Here is a 20,435-nt window from a genome sequence, read left to right on the forward strand (position 1 = left end):
AGCTAAAACTTAAGGCATCATTTCCCCCCTTTAGAGGCTTGACAAGACTTCAAAAGCTTAATTAACTGCTGGTAATTAAGAATCAAGTGGGCTGACCCAAATACCTTATCCTTGGTTCTCCACTGCTGAGCTGTGAGGGGAGGCAGTAACATTTCTTGTGGGGCATTAGAAAGCAGAGGCAGATAATACATTAAATACCAGGATGGTATCTTCAGCCTGCAGGGTACAAGAGGGGCTGCTCTCAGCCTCTCCTGATGCGTTGTGCAGGCTGACCTAGAACAGAGAATAGATGGAGCTAAAGAATAAAGCAGGGATTTATTAGAAGGCCTCCATGGATCCACCAGAGCCCAGCCAGGGCTGCACCCAAGATGAACCAAAATGGCCCCAAAATGCCCGGCCAGGCACGGGGTCTCTCCCTGGGATCAGCTCTGCTCCATTTGCACCTTGCAGTTCATTGTCCCATCCCAGCTTCAGCCCCTGCAGTCCCACCCTGCTTGTTTTTCTCTCTCCAGCCCACGGGGTTTGTGCTCCTGGCCTGAGATTTGGCTCATTTGTCCTTGGTGCCCAGCTGGAGCAGGAATTGTTTTGTCTCCCTGCTCTGTGCACAGAGCTCACCATCCCCTGATGTGAGCCCAGACCCACACACTAAAGCAGCACAGAATGTGAAAAATATAAAAGCTGAAACCTGAGGCATCACTCCTTACTGTCCCCAGTGCAATCCCCCCCCTCCAGGCTTGTCCATCCCAAGTGCTGAGCAGAGCCTAAAAGCTCACCCAGAACTGGATTTTGTGGTGGAACAACAGAGCAGAGCTGGGTGTTGAGGCAGGAGGGTGGGAAGGGACATGAGAGCAGCAGGCTGAAGTCAGGCTCTGAAGATGAGCCAACAAATCTACCAGCCATGGATGTGAAGAAGCAGAGCACAGCCCTGCCTGGGAGGATGGGGTGGGGATGAGGATATTGCTGTGCTCTGAGTGCTCCTTGGAGGGCAGCTTTTGAGTGGCAGGGAAAGTGCCCCACTGTAAACAGCTCATTTGTGGTAGCTGAATAAAAATGCTCTCAGCTGCTGCCTCAGGTGCCAGTGTTGGATTTCTGCTCAAACCCAGCTTTATCCACAGCTTTGCCAGCTGGTGAGGAGTCTGGCTGATCTCTGTAAAAATGTGATGCAATTTGCTTGAACCCACAAAGGGTGCAAAGGGGGAATGGTGTCCTTTGAAAATGCCTGTGTTATTTCATGAAAGATTCTTGGTTTTTCACAGTCCTGTCATTTGAATGGGGTGGGGTTTTGTTGCTTTTGCTGTTGCAGAAAAGGTAAATACAGGGTGTTGCTGAGGAAAGGGGAACGTGCTGCACAGACTGAGGGGCTGTACTGGCTAATTCCAAGATTTCATTTTTCTGGAATAACTTGTTCCCTCCAAAGCCAGGAGTACCAAACACATCCAGGTGGCAGCAAATCTCCTGTTCCTGAAAGCTGCCAGGCTTAGTGATGCTCTTGATTTTAAGGCATAACCCACACACCTGGAGATCACCCCCAGTCACCTTTCCCAATACTTCTCCCTGGCCCAAGCCTTGCTGCTGCCTTGTTTGGGCTCTAAGTCTTCCTCTCACATCCAGGGCTTGTGAAAAGGATTCATCAGTGCTAAGGGATTGTGGATTCTTTGCTTCTTTTTTTCCAGGGTCAGGATTAAATTCATTAGATGGTATTCTTGTTCAGACTCAGATGTTTATCTGTTCTTATCTCTGTCACAGTCTCACAAACCCTGAGCTCTGCAGCACTTCACTCTCACAAACTAAAAATGCAGCCCCATCTCTCTCTCTACAAGGCCTTTGAAGGATCAACTGTCCAATTAAGAAATGACACCTCAATTATTTTTGCTTTTAACCCAATATCCAACCACCCATGGCTGCAATGGGGACTTTTTATCCAATTACACAAAACCACCCAAACCCATGGAGGAGAAGAAGAAGAAGAAGGACCAACCCCTGCCCTAAATCCTCCATCTTGCTTTATATCCATTACCATATTCTAAACCCTTAAACTCTGAGTTTCCCACCCTGTGATATCACACACTTCTATCCAAACTCCACACCCACAATCCCAGTTCTGCCATTCCATTCTGGAAGCTTCTCCACGGCCTCAGGTCAATGCAGTGTTCTCTGGGGGGTCAGTGCCTGACAGCACAGAAATCTGAAACTCTCAGCAGCCAGGGTTCCAACAAGGGCTTTCATGTGAACCTTGAAAGAGGCTGGGGAGCATTAATTCAGCCAGGGAATGTGATCCCTGGACCCCTCTGCACCCAGCTGTGATGCACTGGCACGTGCTGCTGGTTGTGCTCAGTGTTGTACCCTCAGAGCAGGGCAGGAGAAGCTGTTCCCTGAGGAGGAGGTGGCTTTGGAAAGGGTCTGGGGAATCCTCCTGAGGCTGTCAGCACCCTAAGGCTTCCCCTGCAGAATGCCAAATGTATTAAAATTCCATGTCTGCTGTGCATGAGGCACCTGTCCAGAACTTTCTGGAGCTCCCTCCCCATTAAAATGTCTGTGGAGCAGAGGCTGCACTGCCTCAGTCCCTGCTTGGATCTCAAACAGTTTCCAGAGTTGTGCCCAGGTTTATAAGCATGCACTGTAGAGTGAGGGGGGTTAATATATTTATTAATAAATTTATTAAATAAATTATAATTAATAAATTTATTAAATAACAGGCCACACAGAGGGGCAAAAATGGTGCCACAAATTTCTTCCAGCAGCCCAGACCTCCAGGCTCAGCCTTGTTTGCTAAGCAACATTTCAGTCATGGGGGAAAAAAAAAGTGTATTTTAATTGTCTTTAACAGCACAACTGTTTCAGTTGTCTGACTGAGGGCATGGTCATCTTTATGGCAATGGGGAATCACTGGGCTCTCTGGGGTTTTAGATTCATGGCTTGTGGTCTCAGAGGCTGGGCAGGACCCCAGTGTAAAAACAGACTTACTTTTCCCTGTGTCTCTGGTAATAACCAGTCACTGATGGAACTGTAAAAGCACTGGTTACTGAGGGGCTTTTTCAGGCTGGGCCAGAACCTTCTCTAACCACCAGGTATTTTGTCCACTTTTCCTTGTGCAGCAATTGAAAGGGAAGATCCTGGTGAAAGGCAAGAAGCTGAGCAGGCAGGAGGACCCCATCAATGGGAACAACAACCTGGAGGCTGAGGATGTCTCTGATGAAGATGAAGCAGCTGAAATTGAAGATGAATCTGTGAAGACCAAGGTAGAGCAGAAGGGAAAGGTAAGTGAAAGAAGAAATCACTGAGAAATCACTTTTTAGTTGGGTTTTGTACCACACCTAAAGAAATAAATAAAGAAAAGCAGTTGAAATAGAATTTTTCATGTGTTTCCAGCCAAGACATCTCAGTGTGGTTTCAGCTACTCACCTGGGGATACGTAAGGGTGAATTGTTGAAATTTCTGGGGCTGAGGATCCTGGTGCTTGTCCAGCTTAATGATCTCTGTCCCAAGCACAAACAGAGATCTTGCAGAGCCAGCCAGGCACAAAGATTGGCTTCTTTCTCTAAAATGAGACTGGAGGACCTTGCAGCAAGGACAGACTGTGGAAGCAGTGGAAGGGCACATGTTCAATCTTTGTCTTATTTCCAGAGATCTGATTGTCATGGGACAATCATAACTTTAGCTTTTCCAGTCACATTTTGGGATATGCCTACAGCTCTCTGACCTGGAGGAGGGAGGGAGGGAGGGAAGATCTATGGGGAAGGGGTGGCCAGTTCCTAAAGCAATTTGTATGATGATTGCTGGAAGGAAAAGGCTGGCCTGTATGCTAGTGTTCTGCACCATCATGTGAGGAAATGGATTTTTCCAGCGTGCAGGTCCTTGTGAAGACCACATCTGTCACAGAGTGGCTTCATGGGTGACACAGACACATTCAGCCCCACTGAAGGCAAAGCTGTTTGGTGTTACCTCTGGTCTGATCCATGTTTCCCTTTGATGAGCTGCTCACTCTTTGCAGGTCTTATTTATTTCTCTGATCTCTAGTCAGTAATGTGTACATTATTTTGACATTCTGACATCTTTTGACTTTCTTTTCTGGCCCCTGATGGGAGCTGGAGACTCTCACTTGCACCAATGAATGTGGCTGTGGAGTTGGAGTCATCAAAGCATTGTGACAACTTCCTAGTTCAAGGGGAAAAAAAAACCCAAGCTCTGTGGAGGCCAAAACACCCTTTTATTCCCTTTATTTCCAGGTTTGCATGCCTGGGACCAGGACAGTTTGGAAAAGTCATTAAGCACCCAGGTCTGGAGACAGATGTGGGTGCTGAAATAGAAATGATCCTGCAGGGAGCAGCAAGGAAGGAGGAATCCTTTTCCAGCCTTTCCTGCACAGGGTGACACAGAGGGCACACCACCAGCCACTGAGAGTGTGCATCTTTTCCTGGTGGAAGGGGTGGAGAAGAGAAGCCCCTGGGGTCCTATGGAGAAAACACAATTGCCACTTTTGAACGTGACAGCAAAAGCTCCCCACAAACCTCTTGCTGTCCTGTTTTTAGAGTGACACCTTGAAGCTGGCCAAGGAGCTGTCAGACACAGTTGTCTACTGCAAGAGTGTCCACTTTGAAGGCTTTGATGACCCCAACCACCCTCGGGCTTTCTACGAGATGTCGTCGTTCTCGGAGAGCAAAGCTCTGAAACTGGCCCAGGAGTCTGGTAAGTTTGTTCTGCCCTCCTCTGTCCCTGCTCCCCACAAAGGATCAGCTGCTGGTGCAAAAGGCAGCCCAAAGACACGGGGTATGATCTCTTACATGCCCCTCTGCCAGAGGCAGTGGGACCAGAAGGAGGGAGGTTGATGATTAAAGTGCCGTTTTCCACTCTTGATTTAGAGGCATGGGAAAGGATTGCTAGGATTTATCGTATTGATCTGATACTTACTGCCAATCATCTATGATATGTTATCAAGCAACACAATCCAGATTGGGCTGACATCCAGTTCCTACTGGATGCTTTCACTGAAACTGAAAAACAGCTGATCTTAAAAACAGCAGGGACTTTGGCAGAGGATCACTGCAAGAGCAACCAGCTAGATGTAAAAGAATATTTCCCCTTCCAAGACCCAGAATGGGATCCTAATGTATCAGCAGAGGTAAAGAAATTAGCAGATTATCAAGAGTGGATAGCAACAGGGGTGGAAAGAACTATTCCAAAAACAATAAATTGGTCTGCCTTATATTCCCTTCAGCAGGGGCCTTCTGAGTCTCCATCAGAGTTTTTAGAGTGTTTAAGGAATGCTATGCATCGTCATACATCATTAGATCTGGGGTCTGAGGTAGTGAGGACACACAACTCCAGGTGGCAGATATCAGATGTGACTTCCTCGATTTCCTCTGAGAAAGGAAGCTGGGTTGACAATATCAGTCACCACTATCTCTACAGCATCTTGCTCTACCATGATGGCCTGGGATTTCAGGAACCTCTGTGGTGAAAGCCACTGGCCACCCTTTCTCCCAGTACTGGGGACACTGTGGGACACTAGCACAGTCATCTTTTGTCCCAGGGTAAACTTGCATGCTGGTGGAAAAGGCAGCCCAAAGACATGGGTTATGATCTCTTTGGTCAAGCATTCGCTGAGAAAAGTGGGAACAACTTAATATCCTCAAGGCTGTTACCAAGAAGGGCATTTTTGCAGGTGGTTCCCATTCAGCCAGACTTGCCAGGCAGAGGAGAACACACAGCAGCAGCAAGAAGAGATGAAAGTAGCCCCACCACTGAAAGGGATGTTTTCTTCTGTTTTTCCCTGTCTCTGTAGGAACCAGCTTTATCCATCACAACATCAGGCACCTGAGCCGGATCTACCCCGCAGGCTGGAGGACGGATTCTTCCAACTACAGCCCCGTGGACCTGTGGAATGTTGGCTGCCAGATTGGTGGGTGTCTCTGGGAGGCTGGAGGGGGTCACCTGTGTGGGTCACCCATGACCTGGCTGGGGAGGGGCTCCAGCTGAGGCAGAATCCCAAGCCCTTTGCAGCCAGAGGCTCAGCAGTCACTGGGAGAGACCAGTTTTCCAAATAATGCCCAGTGATGTGGTGTTGTGAGGTCCCCAGGGTGAGGTGAGATGAGAATTTGACTCCATGTTTCTCAGAAGGCTGATTTATTATTTTATGATATTATATTAAAAGAAAATTATATACTAAAACTATACTAAACCATAGAGGAAGGATCCAGACAGAAGGCTAAACAAGAATGATAATAAAAACCTGTGACAGACGCAGAGAGTCTGACACAGCTGGCTGTGATTGGCCATTAAATTAAAACAATTCACATGCTGGGTAAGCAGTTCTCCAGATCACATTCCAAAGCAGCAAAATGGGGAGAAGCTGAAGCTTCCCAGCTTCCCAGGAGAAGAAATCCTGGCGAAGAGATTTTTCATAAAATATCACGGTGACACAGTGACTTCCCATGGACCATCTTCTGTCTCACAAATCCATCAGGAGAGGCTTTTCTGCACATTAATGTGCAAATCCCTGCAATTTCACTGTCAGCAGAGTTATTGCCATTTAACAAAGGAGGAGGGAGCATGAGCTCCTTGGGTCCTGCAGCCCCCATGGTAGCATCCCTTGCCCTGTCTGGCCTCAGTCCTTGGGAGGCCCCATCAGTTCCCTTGGGGTACAGGAAGGCCAGACCTAAATCCACTATTTGGGCACTCAAAATAAGATTTTTAGAAGCCCTGAGTACTTTCAGCTCCCAGGAAAACCAGTGTGTTGCAGTTATCAAAGTCTTCCTGCAGGTGGAAAAATAGGGGAGGGCCTTAAAATGCTCTCAGCCTTCAAGTATGACCAGGTATGAATGACATGCAACCAGGATAAATTTCTGTGTCTTAAGAGATGTCTTAGATGGTGCTAAAGGGTTTAAAATCATCCTTGAGGAAATCAAGGGAGCACTGAGGAGCTGCTGGGGTCCACGTGCACCCCCTGTGTGGTATCAGTGAGGCTGTTCCAGGTTTTACATCAATGCCTTTAAAAAAGCTATTGAGAAATTGGGAAGAACACAAGGAATGTGCCTGGTGTTAGGACAGCAGTGAGGCTTAATCTATTTTGGGCAGTAGACAGTAAAGAGGTGATTTGATAGCTTCTGTGCTGCCACCTGAGGAGTTCAGACAATGAGGAGCTCTCCAGTCCAAACAACAGAGGCATCAATGCCCCTCAGGATGGCAGATGAAAACAGGCAGCTCTGGGCTGGAAAGGAGATTTTATAATGAGGCTAAGTAGCCAGAGAAATGATCTGAGATGGATTTGCTGGCTTCACTGCAGGAGAGAACTCCTTCAGCATAGAAATGAAGAGCTTTATCTAAAAGGTGCACTTGTTCTAGGTAGCATAAATTCCTTGCAGGACAATTTTTGATTATGGGAAGAACAGGATGGCTGTAATGGCTCCTCCTGTCTCTGTCCTCTCTGAATGCAAGAAATCCTCAGGGCTAGCAGGCTGTGAGGGTCAGAGTTTACCACTGCTCTTTGAAGCATGGAAAAGCCGATGTTTATGTCCATGAAGTGCAGTTTCATGTGAACAGAATTAGCATGACATGAGAAGATTCCTATTGATTTCTCTGAGTGACTGAAGTTATTTATTTATGTTGCAGTTGCCCTGAATTTCCAGACAGCAGGCACAGAAATGGATGTGTACCAGGGCCGCTTCCAGGACAATGGGTTTTCTGGGTATGTCCTAAAGCCAGAATTCCTCCGGGATGAACAAACCAAATTCAATCCAAAATCCATCACAGAAGGAACGTGGGGGACAAAGAAGAAGCTGGTGCTTAAAGTAAGAATAGAAGTTGAAAAACATCTCAGTAACATCTACTTTTGGTGGGGGGTGTGTAGGTTGTACCTTCTCCTTCTTCTGGTCCTATCTTCAATGTTTCCTAACCCTACTGATTTCCCACATCTGGGGGCTCTCATGGATTTGGATCCTCCAGGGATCTACTCTCATGTTTAATGTTGGGCAATAGGTTAATGGCAACATTTGCTGTCCTTCCAGAAGTGTGCAGGCAGTCACCTCTGGTGTTCCCAAGCACCAGCTGAGCACTGTGGGGACACTCAGGAAAGTTGTCTGTCCCAGAGGCAGCTGGCTGGGCTGGAGCAAGGCTCCTTAGGTGCTTTAGCTCATGACAGCTTCCTCTGAAGGATGCCACAGAGGCAGCAGCTCTGAAAGGGCAGCACCAGCCTCTCACAGCAGATCCTGCACTCCTGGGGAAGGAAAGGGAATCCATCAGGGAGCCCCCTCTCCTAATGATGTCCTGACCTCTTCCCCTGTTTCCTCCACAGATAATCTCTGGTCAGCAGCTGCCAAAGGTGAACAAAAGCAAAAACTCCATTGTGGACCCCAAGGTGACGATAGAGATCCACGGTGTCCAGCAGGACAACAACAAGAAGCAGACCAAAGTCGTGGAGAACAATGGTGAGGGGGTTTCCTCCCAGCTCTGCTCCCATGAACTCCTTCTGGTCCTTGGCAAGGCTGCTGCCCCGTGGGCACACCTGCCCTGGACACCCAATCCTGCCCACAGTAAGCAGATACTTGAGGTGTTGTTCTTCTTCCGTTTGGAGACAGAAATTCCCTGTAAAACAACATCAGCCACGTGAGTTGTTTGGGGCTGGCTGTGAGATTTGCAGAGCTAGAGCTTTGGAGGAGCTCTTTACCTCCATGCAGTTGGATTTGACCTGGTGGGCAGGAGTTCTCACCAGGATCTTCCCAAAGGAAGCTCCTTGTGGGGCTGAGTGTACCCCAAAAGTGTCACAAACTCACAAAAGATTGATGCACTGAAGTTCAGAGGTGTCTGTTCCAGCCTCTGCCTAAAGCGGGGCCATACAAAGTTTATTCAAGCTCCTCAGGGTATTGCCCAGATGAATTCTGAGTATCTCAGAAGTTGGGGGACCATTTCTTACCAGTCAGACATGGCTGTGACTTCCCTCTGTGCACGGAGGGTTTGAATATTATGGCCTTCTGCACAAACACACACACTCTGCTTTTCTGTGTGGAGTGAGAGCCAAGCCCTGGAAAGCTGGTGCATATTTTCCTGCCTGCTAACAATGTTTCCCTTTTCCTCTTTCCTGTTTGAATAAAATCTGGCCTGGCTCCTAAAGCTCGTGGCTATTTCCGTCACCTACAATAATTTTTACAGCCTGTCAAGTGAAAGTTGTGTAGGGAACACCTCAGACCTGCCAGGCCTGTTCCTCAGGGCTGCTGAGCACTCCCAGCCCTATGGCCAGCCCTCCTCTAGCTGGAACAGTACTGGAATGATAAGTGCTGCCTTGTGAAAAGCAGATCAAACAATAAAGACACCCCAGGCCCATCTCAGCACCTTCAGGGCCAGGTGAAAGATCCCTGTCTCCTGCTGAATCACTCACAAACCCTGCAGGACCAGCAGGCTCCAGGTGACATTTTGCTGTCGCTGGTCTCTGCTCTGCACAGGCAGTAGGGTTTCCAACAGGATGTCCTCTCCTGTTTGCTTCTGGGGAGTGGTTTATTGACACTGCACTGCCATGGCCTGGAGAGAGGGCACTCAGCTTGCTCTGCATTTCTTGTGTGTTGGTCTCAGCTTTGTTTGCTCTGTGATTCTGGACCACGTGACCCTCATACAGACTTGATTATGCTTTTTGTAATCAGACACTCCTCATTAACTTTTCTTGCAGACAGGGAAATTGGGGCACAGAGTGATGCTTAGATGGATTATCTCAAGCAGTTGGAGAGGCTTAAGGCCCCAGAAGGCTGTCTCAACACAAAAGCACAGCTTTCCTCTCTTCCTTCCCCTGGTTTAGGGCTATAAAGGTTTGCATCTGGTCCAATGGCAACCAAAGACACCCATGTACCACCCAGCAAGAGCCTGTGGAGCAGAGCTGAGTTCCTCCCCTCTCCTGCTCCTCACTCTTTAGTAGGACCAAGGTCTGCAGTGAACAGCCCAGGCTGAAGGATTTATTAATTCCAGGCAGCAAATCACAGTATCAAAGCTGGGAACAAGGCTCTTGGCACCTCCTAAGAGCCTTGGTCTAGGTCAGATTAAGGGTGGCAGTCAGGAAAAATCTCCAATCATGTGCAAGCGCCTCAGACCACTATTACTGCTGACATCTCTGACCTCTGTCCTTGTCTGTGTTGCCCAGGCTTCAACCCAAACTGGAATGAAGAGTTTACATTTGACATAGAGATCCCTGCACTGGCCCTGGTCCGGTTTGTGGTGGAGGACTTTGACATGTCAACCAAGAATGACTTCATTGGGCAGTACACCCTTCCCTTCACGAGTCTGAAGCAAGGTAAGGCCCTGCTGCCTGCTCCTCACAGCCACTGAGCCCTTTGGGAAGCTCCAGTGTCCTGGATGAGTGGCCCAGATCCATCACAGCTGGGCTCAGAGTGGATTTTTTGGGCACCTGTTGTCACCAGAGGCCTTGGGCACGTTGTGTTACCCATGCTCAGAGCTGTGCCTGTTCAGGACCCTGTGGGAAATGGGGACAGAATGCTCTGAGACAGGGAGATGTTTGTGCAGGGTAAACGTGAGCAAATACTTTTCCAAATGGACTGAAGGCCGTTTTCCATCTGCGTCTCTGCTTCCAGGTTATCGCCACATCCATCTCCTGACCAAGAACGGAGACCCCTACTCCTCCTCCACCCTCTTTGTCTATGTCAACATCCAGGACTGGGATTAGCAGCCTGGCTCCTCCTTACAGACCTGGGAGGAATTCAGAGAGTGAGCCCTGCCAGTGCCAGGGTCAGTCCCCAGCACCTCCCTGGAGCAGCACTCGGTGCTCCGTAGGACCCCGACGTGAGACAGCCATCGACCTTCTCCCTGCTGCTGGAAACATCCTAATGCTGCTGATGAGATTAATCCTTTTGTACCTGTTCAACCAATCCAGCTGTGGTTTTAGTTCACTTTGTTTCCATTTTTTTTAATGTTGCTTTTAGCGAGAGGATAGGGACTCCTTTTTTAGTGAAGTACAGCTCTTGGGTTGGGCTCAGTCAGGCATCTGGGCAAAGCACCCAACATCTGTGCAAGGAAAAGTCTCCCTCAGCACTGCAATCAGTGGCCAGGTGCCAGGTGGCTCCTTGCAACTGCAGGTGTCATCCATCTTTCACCACATGAAGCCCTAAACGGGGACATGAGTCCCCTCCTTTCTGTTACAGATTAAAAAAGAAAGCTGCACTACAAAGCCCCGTGTTATGTAACCCCAGTTTCCTTTTGTGTTGTAATAAAAAATACATGAGCACTACTCTGCCTGTGTGCCTGGCTCTCAGCCAGGACACTTTGCATTCAAAGCCCAGCTCTCATCCTGTGAAGGAGAAAGAAGCTGCCGAACAGCAGATTTCCCTCTGACCCAAAGTGAAACCCGCTCAAAGGAACCTCAGAGAAGGTCTTTTGCCAAAGACAGAGGGAGCATGCTCAACTGCCAGCAGGGCTTTTTTTTTTTTTTTTTTTTTAATACAGTAAAACTTTCTTTGTGTTTTTACAGAAAAATGTAATTTTTTAACAGAGAGGAATTAGATGATGTAAGTGCTAGCAGGTCCCAGTTGCACTGTAGAGGTAACCCAGCACGAGAATGTTTTGAGAACAACACAGTATTTATGGCAACAAGTGACTTGTCTTCAAGTAGATCTACAGAGTTAAGGGAATATTGTTGAAATAAAATAATATATATTTTGAAGTGCCAGCTGTGTTGCTAACAGTATGTTAGACTATTAAAAGTTTAAAACAAATTCTGGAAGGGTTCAATTGCTTGTCACTATTCGCCTCTTTGTCCTACTTGAATGCAACATGCATGAATTTGGAGCTAGACCTGCTTGATTTCTTCAATTATCAGGATTCCTGGGGGTTTTGATCCCTGGTGGTGAAGACAAGGGGCTGATACCAAGGATGTTAATGTCCTTTCAAGCATACTTTGGTCATCTTATTTTTTTAGTCCAAAATAGCCTGGACTTAGTGATTCTTAGGCCCTCTGCAAGGCTGGGATTCTTTTAGCCCTCCCTGGAGTTTGTTATGCTGCAGTAAACATTGCTGGACACATTGATTTTTCCTCTTGACTACAATACTGTGTGATGTTGTAAACCATTGCCAGATTAAATGTGAATTAAACCCACACCTCAAGGGCTGATACTGCATTAACAACCAGCCAGCTGGAAGAGCTCTAGAGTGGCCAGTGAGGCAGAGCAGGGGGCCCTGCAGTGACACAGGCTCTCCCAGGTCACCTCTGGGATGGGGCACGTTGGTGGGGACACATCTGAAGGCCAAGGATGGAACATCCCTGACTCCCACCCAGGGACAGCCTGAGTTTGGTCCCTGCTGCCAGGGCGCTCTCAGCACTTTGTTTTAGGGAGCCATGGGATGAAAAGCAGAGGTGAAGGTGGTAAGAAACCTCACTTCTATCAACACCAGCTCTTGTGGGGCAAGTTAGAAAGAAATTCTTCCCTGTGAGAGCAGTGAGGCACTGGAAGATGCTTCCCATAGGAGTTGTGGATGCCCCATCACTGGGAATGTCCAAGGCCACTTTGTCCGGGGCTCTGAGCAGCCTGGGACAGTGGAAGGTGTTCCTGTCCATGGCAGGGAGTTGGAACTGGATGATCTTTAAGGTGCCTCCCAATGGAAACCACTCTGAGATTCTGTTCCTCTGTGAGGTCAGATCAGCCTGCTGGGTTGGCTGTGAATTTATCACTTGCATTTTTTGGGTGGCAGGGTTCAATTTCAGTTGGGTTACTGAGCTAAAGCCCTCACCTGCCTGCTGTGGCCAGCACTAGAGAAGTGGGGCACCAGGTGGCCAGGGTCAGGGTGGGCTTGGATGGATTGCACAGAAAGGCTGGGTCTTCCTCTGCTTGTTTTGCACTTAAAGGTAGGCAAGATCCATGGGATGAAAAAACATTCCCTATCAGGAAGGAGCAGCTGGGGAAAGCTGCTACAGCCAGGTGGGAAAGGAGCTGAGATGGATGTGGGGTGGGCAGAGTGTGATGACAATGCTGCAAAGTCTCTCTCCCCAAAGAAAGGGACATATCCATGGTGCTGTCACCTGAGATCATCTCTGAACAGATCAGGAAGTGCTGCAGCCCCACTGGAGGGAAGAGCTCTGGGGAAAAGAGCAGCAGAAACAGGACATGGCCACTGACACCACAGCAAAAGGCACCCAAGGGAGGAGGTGGGAGAGGATCTTTCTTTTAGAAATCAGAGGTGGGGACTAAAAGCAGCTCCCCCATGAGGAGTGCAGCACCAATTTCCATCAGGCCCAGGTATCAGAAGGCTCCATGGTCTGTGAAATCCCAGGCTGGTTCCTGAGTGCTGGCAGGAACACTCCACTCGTGTTGGTGAGTGTGGTGGCCACAGGAATTAAAGCAATTTGTGGCCTAATCTCTATGACCTGGCCTGTGTCTGACTGTATTTTGGCTGGTCTTCATCTGATTGTGTGGAGCTGGTTAGGCCCACAGGTAGGTGGCATTCCTGCATCTTACTGAGGAGCACATGCAATTCTTTTATTTGGGAGCTGGCAGCAGCACTCCTCAGCAAGGCAAGGCAAATATTGCTGATTCCAGCAGGGCCAACAGAGGTTGAAACGTGGGTAATGTGCACTGATTGCATCTCTTGTGAACACAACAGGAGCAATCACACAGGTAATTCAGCTGATTTGTGTCTCTGCTTGATGCAGGGTGTTCCAGTGGGCTGGACCCTCAAGCAGAAATGGGATGAAGTGGTGGTAGGAACAGGGACAGAACAATGGGGTTGGGGTTTATTTGAGTTAACTACCAATTCTTAGGCACAAAGTTCTCCAGCCCAGCCAGGTTGTGACACTTCTGCACATGATGTGGCCCTGGATGTTGAGTGAGAGCTCTCTGCCCCTCCATGAACAGCCTGGAGCTCCCCAGCTCCAAGCCCACATCCCTGCAGCAGGGCTGGGCAGTCAGGCCAGCTGCTGAACTGCCAGGTACTGCTGCCCACTGCCAAAGGGCTCCAGGAGCAGGGGACATGGGCATGGGGGACAAATGGCCTGAGCTACACGGAGCTTGGGAACAGAGGGGCCCTCACCTCCTCAGTTTGTTCTTTTCTTTCCAAAAAATCCAAAATTCCAGTGATGACCAGTGTTTGAAGGATCTGTGACCCTGCAGAGCTTTATCTGTTGCCATCCTACCCCCCATGCTGATCAAGGACACTTACAGTGCTGCTGCTGGATATTTATTTGGAATCACTGATTTGGAGTAAAGCTGCAAACCCACACTGTCTGAGCTTTCAAGGTGGTGTTTCCTTCCTTCAGTTTACAGTTTTATCCTGTAATCCCTGACTGCTCACATTTCCCACTGCCCTCCCCAGTCAGACTGATCCCACAGTGTGGAACCAGCACTCTCAGCCCCACAGACATCACAGGGATGGAGCCCTGGTAAAAGCTTCAGTAGGACACCCTCTGCCTCAGGTCATACCCAAAACTCTCCTGGCTTCCTCAAGCCTCTGGTCTGTGGCCAGGTAGACTCTGACACTCACCTGGCCATGGTCAGGGAGCCCAGGTGAGATTGCAGATGCTGTCTGAATGAGAAAAAAAATAGACAGAGTCTTGTCTGGCAATCAAAAATCAATATTTGTGTCTAGCCTTCAGTGTCATCATCCTCTGGAAACATCAGCTAATAAATATGCTCATAATAAGTGCTTTTTCCCCCAGACCAGGTTCTCATGTGTTTTACCTGCCCTGGGCTATGCATGTTAATCTGGAACTGAGTCTTGCTGTTTTTTGGTGAGCAGTTGTTCTACAAGGTGAGAAGAGGCAGAACTGTCTGGTGTCACTCCACAGAGCACCTCATCAGGCATCTGGCTTTTTCCTGACCTCAAGGCTCCCCCTCCATCCTCTGAGGGCTTCCCCCTCCTCTCCCCACCCAGAATTCACACAGCAGGTGCAAATGGCCTTTGCCTTGACTACCTTTAAACTTCTACAAATGAAGGAAGGTCATGGCCTCGTGCATGTGGCAATTTGCAAAAGGGAGAGGAAAGATGAGGCTACAATGCAGTTGTGTGGCACAAACTTGTCTTCATGGCTATCAGCAAGGGAGTGTCAGGAAGAGGCAAAAACATCCTGTCAAGAAGCTGATCCTGAAAAAGGTTTTTCCTCCTGGGGTTCTGGGTTTGCAGGGAGAAAGGAGCCATCCCCTGAACAGTGGCTGCTGGAATAACTGTGTTGGATTGGGGTGCTGGGTTGGGATCACTGAGGAAATGCCTGCACTTCTTTCCTGCAGCTCCTAAGGGAGCAGGGGCTGGTCCCAGAGTCATCAGATGCCTCCTGCAGTCTCAGAAGAGTCCAAATTGTTTCTTCTCGTTCTGCTGCTTCCATTTGGGCATCTGGTAGAACTCGTCCTTGGACTTCCCGAAGATATCGTGGAAATCAGCATCAGAGAGATAGCACTGCAGTGAGGAGAGAGAAAGGACAGGTCAGCTTTGGCTTCTGCAGAGCCTGGGACATGCCCATGGCTGCATCCCCTCCCCACTGTGCCAGTGCTGACCTCTGACTCCACACCAACAGCTCCTGTTCAGCTCCCTGTCCTCGTGCTGGGAAATGCAGCATCCCACTGCTCCTCATCCCACTTCCCAAAGCACCAGGGGAGTGAAAGCCCACCAGCCCAAAGAGATGTCCAGTTTTCAGGAGTTAGCATGCTCTGGCTGGAATTTAGCCCCTGCTGATGATCCTGTGGCCAGGACAATTTATGGCCCACCAGGGAAGCTCTGCTGGCCAGAGTTCTAGGTGGTGATTCACAGTGAAATCATCTCCCCCTGCTCAGTCCCCTCCCCTAAAATATTCACTGGAAATGTTCACTCCCAGTGCTGGAAAGACAGGGCTTGCAGAAAGCAGGCTCATCAGGGATGCTGACAAAGGCCCTGTGGGAATGGGAGGTTGAGTTTTTCCTGGTGTTTTGGGTAGCAGAGAGCCCAGCTGTGGATCATGGCTCTGGCTGTGGGTGCTGGTCTGTGCCAGATCTGTTGGGCAAGACATTGGTCAAACAAGGATTACAGGGAATAGAGGGAATCAATCTTCTGTTCCCCCCATCAGCTTGCTTGGATTCAGCTGCAGGCACTGCCAAAATCCTTGGTTAACTGGAAATCTGGGATGTGTAATTTCTGCTGAAATTGAAAATTGCTGAAATGCAAGCTTTCTGACAATTAAAAAAAAAAAAAAACAAACCCAAACCATCCCTTCAGGGAGGAGTTTCAAATGAAAACATTCACCTACAGCTCAAGTAAAATGCAAATTCTGGCTTAGTTCTCAGCTGTGTCACCTTGTCTCCTGGTCCCTCTGAGGACAGAAGTTGGGTGGCAGAGCAAAACAATTCTACCAGAAGAAAACATTTTTTTTAAATTACCACTTAATTATATTTTTCTTCTGCCATAGAAACCCCATAATTACTTCAACTAGGCTAAAACCACCACAAGGTGTCCCTTTCCACAGCAGGGGGTTGGAACTAGACCACCTTTAAGGTCCCTTCCAACCCAACCATTCTATGGCCCTATGACCATCCTCACACAAAGCTCCTGCTTTTGGTGACACCTGTTTGTCCTGCCACTGTCCCCCTGAGTCTGAGCAGGACTTGGTGGTCTAAAGCACACTTAGCCAGCTGCAGGTTAAGTCAGAGAGGTCCCAAAGCAGCAATGCTGTCACCTCTTTTTTAGTGGGATCCACGCCTTCGGGAAGCTCATCCACCGTCCTGTGCATCAGCACCTCTCGGGCGTAAATCCCTTCCCCGTTGGGCACCACGGCAGGGCTGCTGTGGCTGTGGCTGCTGTTGCTGCTGTAGTTGTTGCTGTTGCTGTAGCTGTTGCTGTCACTGTGGCTGAAGTGAGATTTGTACTCAGAGGAGGCGTTGGCTGTAGCTGAACCAGCCAGGTTGGTCGTGCTGAGGGTTTTCTTGCTCAGGCTGAGGTTGTTCAGGTCCTGCCAAACGGAGGAAAACACCTCAAGATGAGATGCTCTGGCAGAGCAAGTTGGGGATGATCCCAGGATCTTTCTGCTGGGGTTGTGGGGGACTATTTCTGGCACAGACTATCTGTAGCTCCAAAGCAGCAAGGGGAAAGTCCCAACTGAAGTGTTAGTGCAGTGCCTCCATAAATGCTACACCTTGGTGTTAGGACTGCTAAAAGCACACATTAGTGAGAGCTCTTACAAAGAACTGAGGATACTTACAGCAGTCTCATTCTTCTCAAGATAACATCAGGGGAAGGCACATGTGGGACGACAGAAGGTGAGGTTAGATGTCTACCATGTCTAAAACATCTAAATTACCTGCACACCCCTCCCTGATGAGCCATCTCTCCTCATCCAAACCTGCCACTTCCTTCCAGCCTTCATCCTCACCCTGCCCAGGGCAGAACTGATGCATGTGACAATGACATTTGGGACTGCTGGGACCTCATTCACTTTGGAGGATCCCCCACTGGGCTATGCCCCTCTTGACCAGGGGACCCTTGTTTGAGGTTTCAGGGGCTCCACCACTGTAAACTATTCACAAAACACTTAACCACACCCTCTTAGAGCTGCACACACCTTAATTTGCTCTGCATTAGAGCAGCTGGACAATGTCCTGCTCACAGATACCTCTGGGCAGGACTGGAAAAGGCCCAGGAGGTCTGGGTGTATTTATAGGTAATTTATCACATCTCCCTCTGCTTCCTACAGAGGAGCACAGCTCTGATGCTGGCAGCCTGGGGTTCCCATCCCTGCCTGACCCTGGTGTCCCCTCCTTGGTGCAAACAGCCTGGGGGAGGTGGTGGTGTGTGAGCCCAGGTGTTTCCTACTTGTATGGCCAAGACACAACTCACCACTTTGATCTCAGATATGGCTGACACATCTCCCAGGCTGTTCTTCATTTCCTCGTAGGACTTGCCATCCTAAAGGGAAAGAGAGAGCTGTGAGAGCCATGGGCTGCCTTTAGTCCACACTCCTGGCTCAGGAGATCATGAATTTTAAAGCCCAGTGATGGCCACTGATGTGGCAGTTCCTGCAAACCTCAGTCCCTGCAATCAGAAGAATCTGAGCTTTCACTTGAAAACAAAGAACAAAAAAATGGACTTCAGCCTTTGCAGTTGTACAGTAACAGGTGAAACCAGGAAATTTAAAGACTTTGGAGCAGAAGGCAAATGAACAGAAATAATATTTACTGCTGGATTAAATCTTTCACATTTTTGTTGAATCCTGCAATGCCTGAAAGTATTCATTTTTCCAACTTTCCTAATTCATTCAGCTAAAACAACAGATTTTTTCAAAGCCTCAAGTCCTGACTTGTAATTAGGTGCCATGTATTACCAGATACCTCTTTTTTCTATTAAAAAAAAATGGAATATGCTAGATAAATTGGCAAAGCTCATGACTGTGTTTTCCTAAGCAGCCAGGAGATGTCAGTTCTTAACAGAATCATCCAACAAAGTTTCCCAACAAGAACAAGCAACATAAACACATGGACTGCAGAGAAAACAGATTTAGACCCAAAACTGAGCAAAGAACACACACCAGATGTTTCTGGGATGTCAACAGTTTGGATGGCTTGTCTGTAGTTTGCTGAAGCTGCCTACAGGGGATATTTTTAGAGGCACATATTTTATGAGCTGTATCCTTGTTTTTCAGCAGTTCCTCGGGAAAAAAAAATAAAACAAACCCACAAGTTTTGACCTTTGTTCTAAGCATCAACATATTTTTAGGGTCACTGTGAGTTGCTGTCTTATCTCTCCAGATCCAGCTGTCAAGACTGGATCCACCACCACATGCATTGGGAAGAAAGACAATGCAAACTCAGATACAGGAAATAAAATATCTCTGTCAGAGTTTTCCTGCAGTGTGTAGTCCTGGGGAAAGAGGGGAAAAAATAATTTTTCCTTCCCAGTCATCTCTTGGAGTAGGTTTCCATTTCTACATAGGGAGGAGCTGGTATTTGTAACTCTGGTTTTGAAGGCTGGGGCCAAGGGTGACCTTGCTCAGGAGCTCCTGAGCTCTGATGGGCTTTCCACAAAACTGAACATGAGACCTGTCTGCTCACATCTTTCATTTCATCACAGTTTGCCCTTAAAGCTGGCTCATAAATCTGCCTGTGTGGCTGCGCTTTCAACAAAGAACTTCTGTTGCTTTGATTTGGGTTTTTTTTTTTTTTTCCCTTTATGATGTGGGCGTGTCTGTTTTCCCTCTGAACTTGATTTTACTACTCACAGTCCCCACCTCTTTCTGGCTGAAATCAAAAACTTGATTTGGAAACTAATCTTTATGAAAATATGAACACTGTGAATTCAAGCACATTTGCAAAAGCCTCTGTTTCACCACACAGGTACTTTTTATTGATGAAGGAGCAGAAGCTGCTCAGACAGCCCAGGAACTCACATCCCTGCACATGGCAGGGGGGTTGGAACTGGATGATCTTTAAGGCCCCTTCCAACCCAAGCCATTCCATGACTTTGTGAAGCTCAGGGCATTTCCTAGTGAGGTTTCCTATATTCACTGACAACAACACCCTCCAGGCTCTGCTGAGAACACCACAGGGTTTTTCCAGCAACTTACGCTCCATTTGTAGGGGTCCCAAGCGTTGAACCACCCCGTGAAGTTGAGGGGTTCATAGCCCTGCTTCACCAGGATGATGGGAGTTGCCAAGTCCCTCCCAGCTGGATGGGTCTTGAGGTACTCCTTGGCTGAGGCAATGGCCTCGTTCCTCTCCTGTGTGTTGGAGGCTTTGCCAACCCAAAGGAAAATCTGCAAGGGGAGAAGGTGTTGAAGGTCAGTGAGGCATTAGAACCTGTGCAGACACAGCTGTTTGTTCCTCCCCTGCTGGTAGGAGCAGAGACAAGACTGGAAATGTGTTTTCCCAATAGTCCCCTGTGATTCTGAGCCCAAATTTACCCCCAGCCAAGGAAGATGCTGCTTGGCATGGAGCATAAATATCTCAGGTGACAACTCTTGTACGTTTCAAGGCAGCTGAACCCAGTCACGGCCAAGACCCAACTCAATAAACACCAACTAAAGCCATAACCTGTTTCAAAATATGTCTGGGGAGAAGGGTAGGAGGCTTTTCCTGACCTCTTCCCATGTGTCCAGCAGCATGACATCATCTTCATCCAGGTCCTCCTGGCAGAAGCCGACCACTTCCGTCATGATGAACCGGCCGGTCTGGTTGGAGCACTCAAAGAGGCGAGGCTGGTAGTGTGTGACCTGCTCCTGGAACCTGCCTCGTGCATGGCAGGGGAGGGAAAAGACAGAGAGGTGGAAATCTTCCCCCCCTGGCTTTCTGCAGGGCCCTGAAGCTACTTGTCGTGGCCTTGAGGGAAGAGGTGGAACGTGGCAGCTCCCATCTAAAGGCCTGGAAGCCAGCCATGTCAGGTATCAGGAGATACTTAGACCAATTTAATGACTTCCAAAGGGAGTTTTTTTCTCCACCCAAAAAGGCAAAAGCAGAACCCTTCCCTCATTGTGGCAATGAGCTTGATGTCGGGTGAAAGCC

The 20,435-nt window shown here is 48.5% G+C and overlaps 2 protein-coding genes across 3 annotated transcripts in view; one reads left to right on the forward strand and one right to left on the reverse strand.

Moving 5' to 3' along the window:
- The window catches only part of PLCD1 (phospholipase C delta 1), a 55,291-nt gene extending 43,218 nt beyond the window's left edge, over window positions 1–12,073 (forward strand). Inside the window, exons 9-15 of one of the 2 annotated variants that reach the window (XM_084201887.1) lie at window positions 3,096–3,257; window positions 4,530–4,686; window positions 5,783–5,899; window positions 7,609–7,787; window positions 8,291–8,423; window positions 10,121–10,270; window positions 10,569–12,072. In XM_084201887.1, the coding sequence (XP_084058013.1) occupies window positions 3,096–3,257; window positions 4,530–4,686; window positions 5,783–5,899; window positions 7,609–7,787; window positions 8,291–8,423; window positions 10,121–10,270; window positions 10,569–10,660 (990 nt within the window). In that variant the 3' untranslated portion in view covers window positions 10,661–12,072. Of the gene's footprint in view, window positions 1–3,095; window positions 3,258–4,529; window positions 4,687–5,782; window positions 5,900–7,608; window positions 7,788–8,290; window positions 8,424–10,120; window positions 10,271–10,568 lie in introns of both variants that reach the window. The other variant, XM_084201886.1, reaches the window with a different exon arrangement.
- Window positions 12,074–14,238: 2,165 nt separating this feature from the next.
- The window catches only part of VILL (villin like), a 35,752-nt gene continuing 29,555 nt past the window's right edge, over window positions 14,239–20,435 (reverse strand). Inside the window, exons 16-20 of the mRNA XM_084220639.1 lie at window positions 20,015–20,159; window positions 19,502–19,690; window positions 17,779–17,847; window positions 16,622–16,894; window positions 14,239–15,372 (exon numbers count right to left, since the gene is read on the reverse strand). Coding sequence (XP_084076765.1) covers window positions 15,259–15,372; window positions 16,622–16,894; window positions 17,779–17,847; window positions 19,502–19,690; window positions 20,015–20,159 — 790 coding nt within the window. The 3' untranslated portion in view covers window positions 14,239–15,258. The remainder of the gene's footprint in view (window positions 15,373–16,621; window positions 16,895–17,778; window positions 17,848–19,501; window positions 19,691–20,014; window positions 20,160–20,435) is intronic.

This window comes from Fringilla coelebs (genome assembly GCF_963513975.1).
Source record: "Fringilla coelebs genome assembly, chromosome: 1".
Classification (NCBI taxonomy): Eukaryota; Metazoa; Chordata; class Aves; order Passeriformes; family Fringillidae; genus Fringilla; species Fringilla coelebs.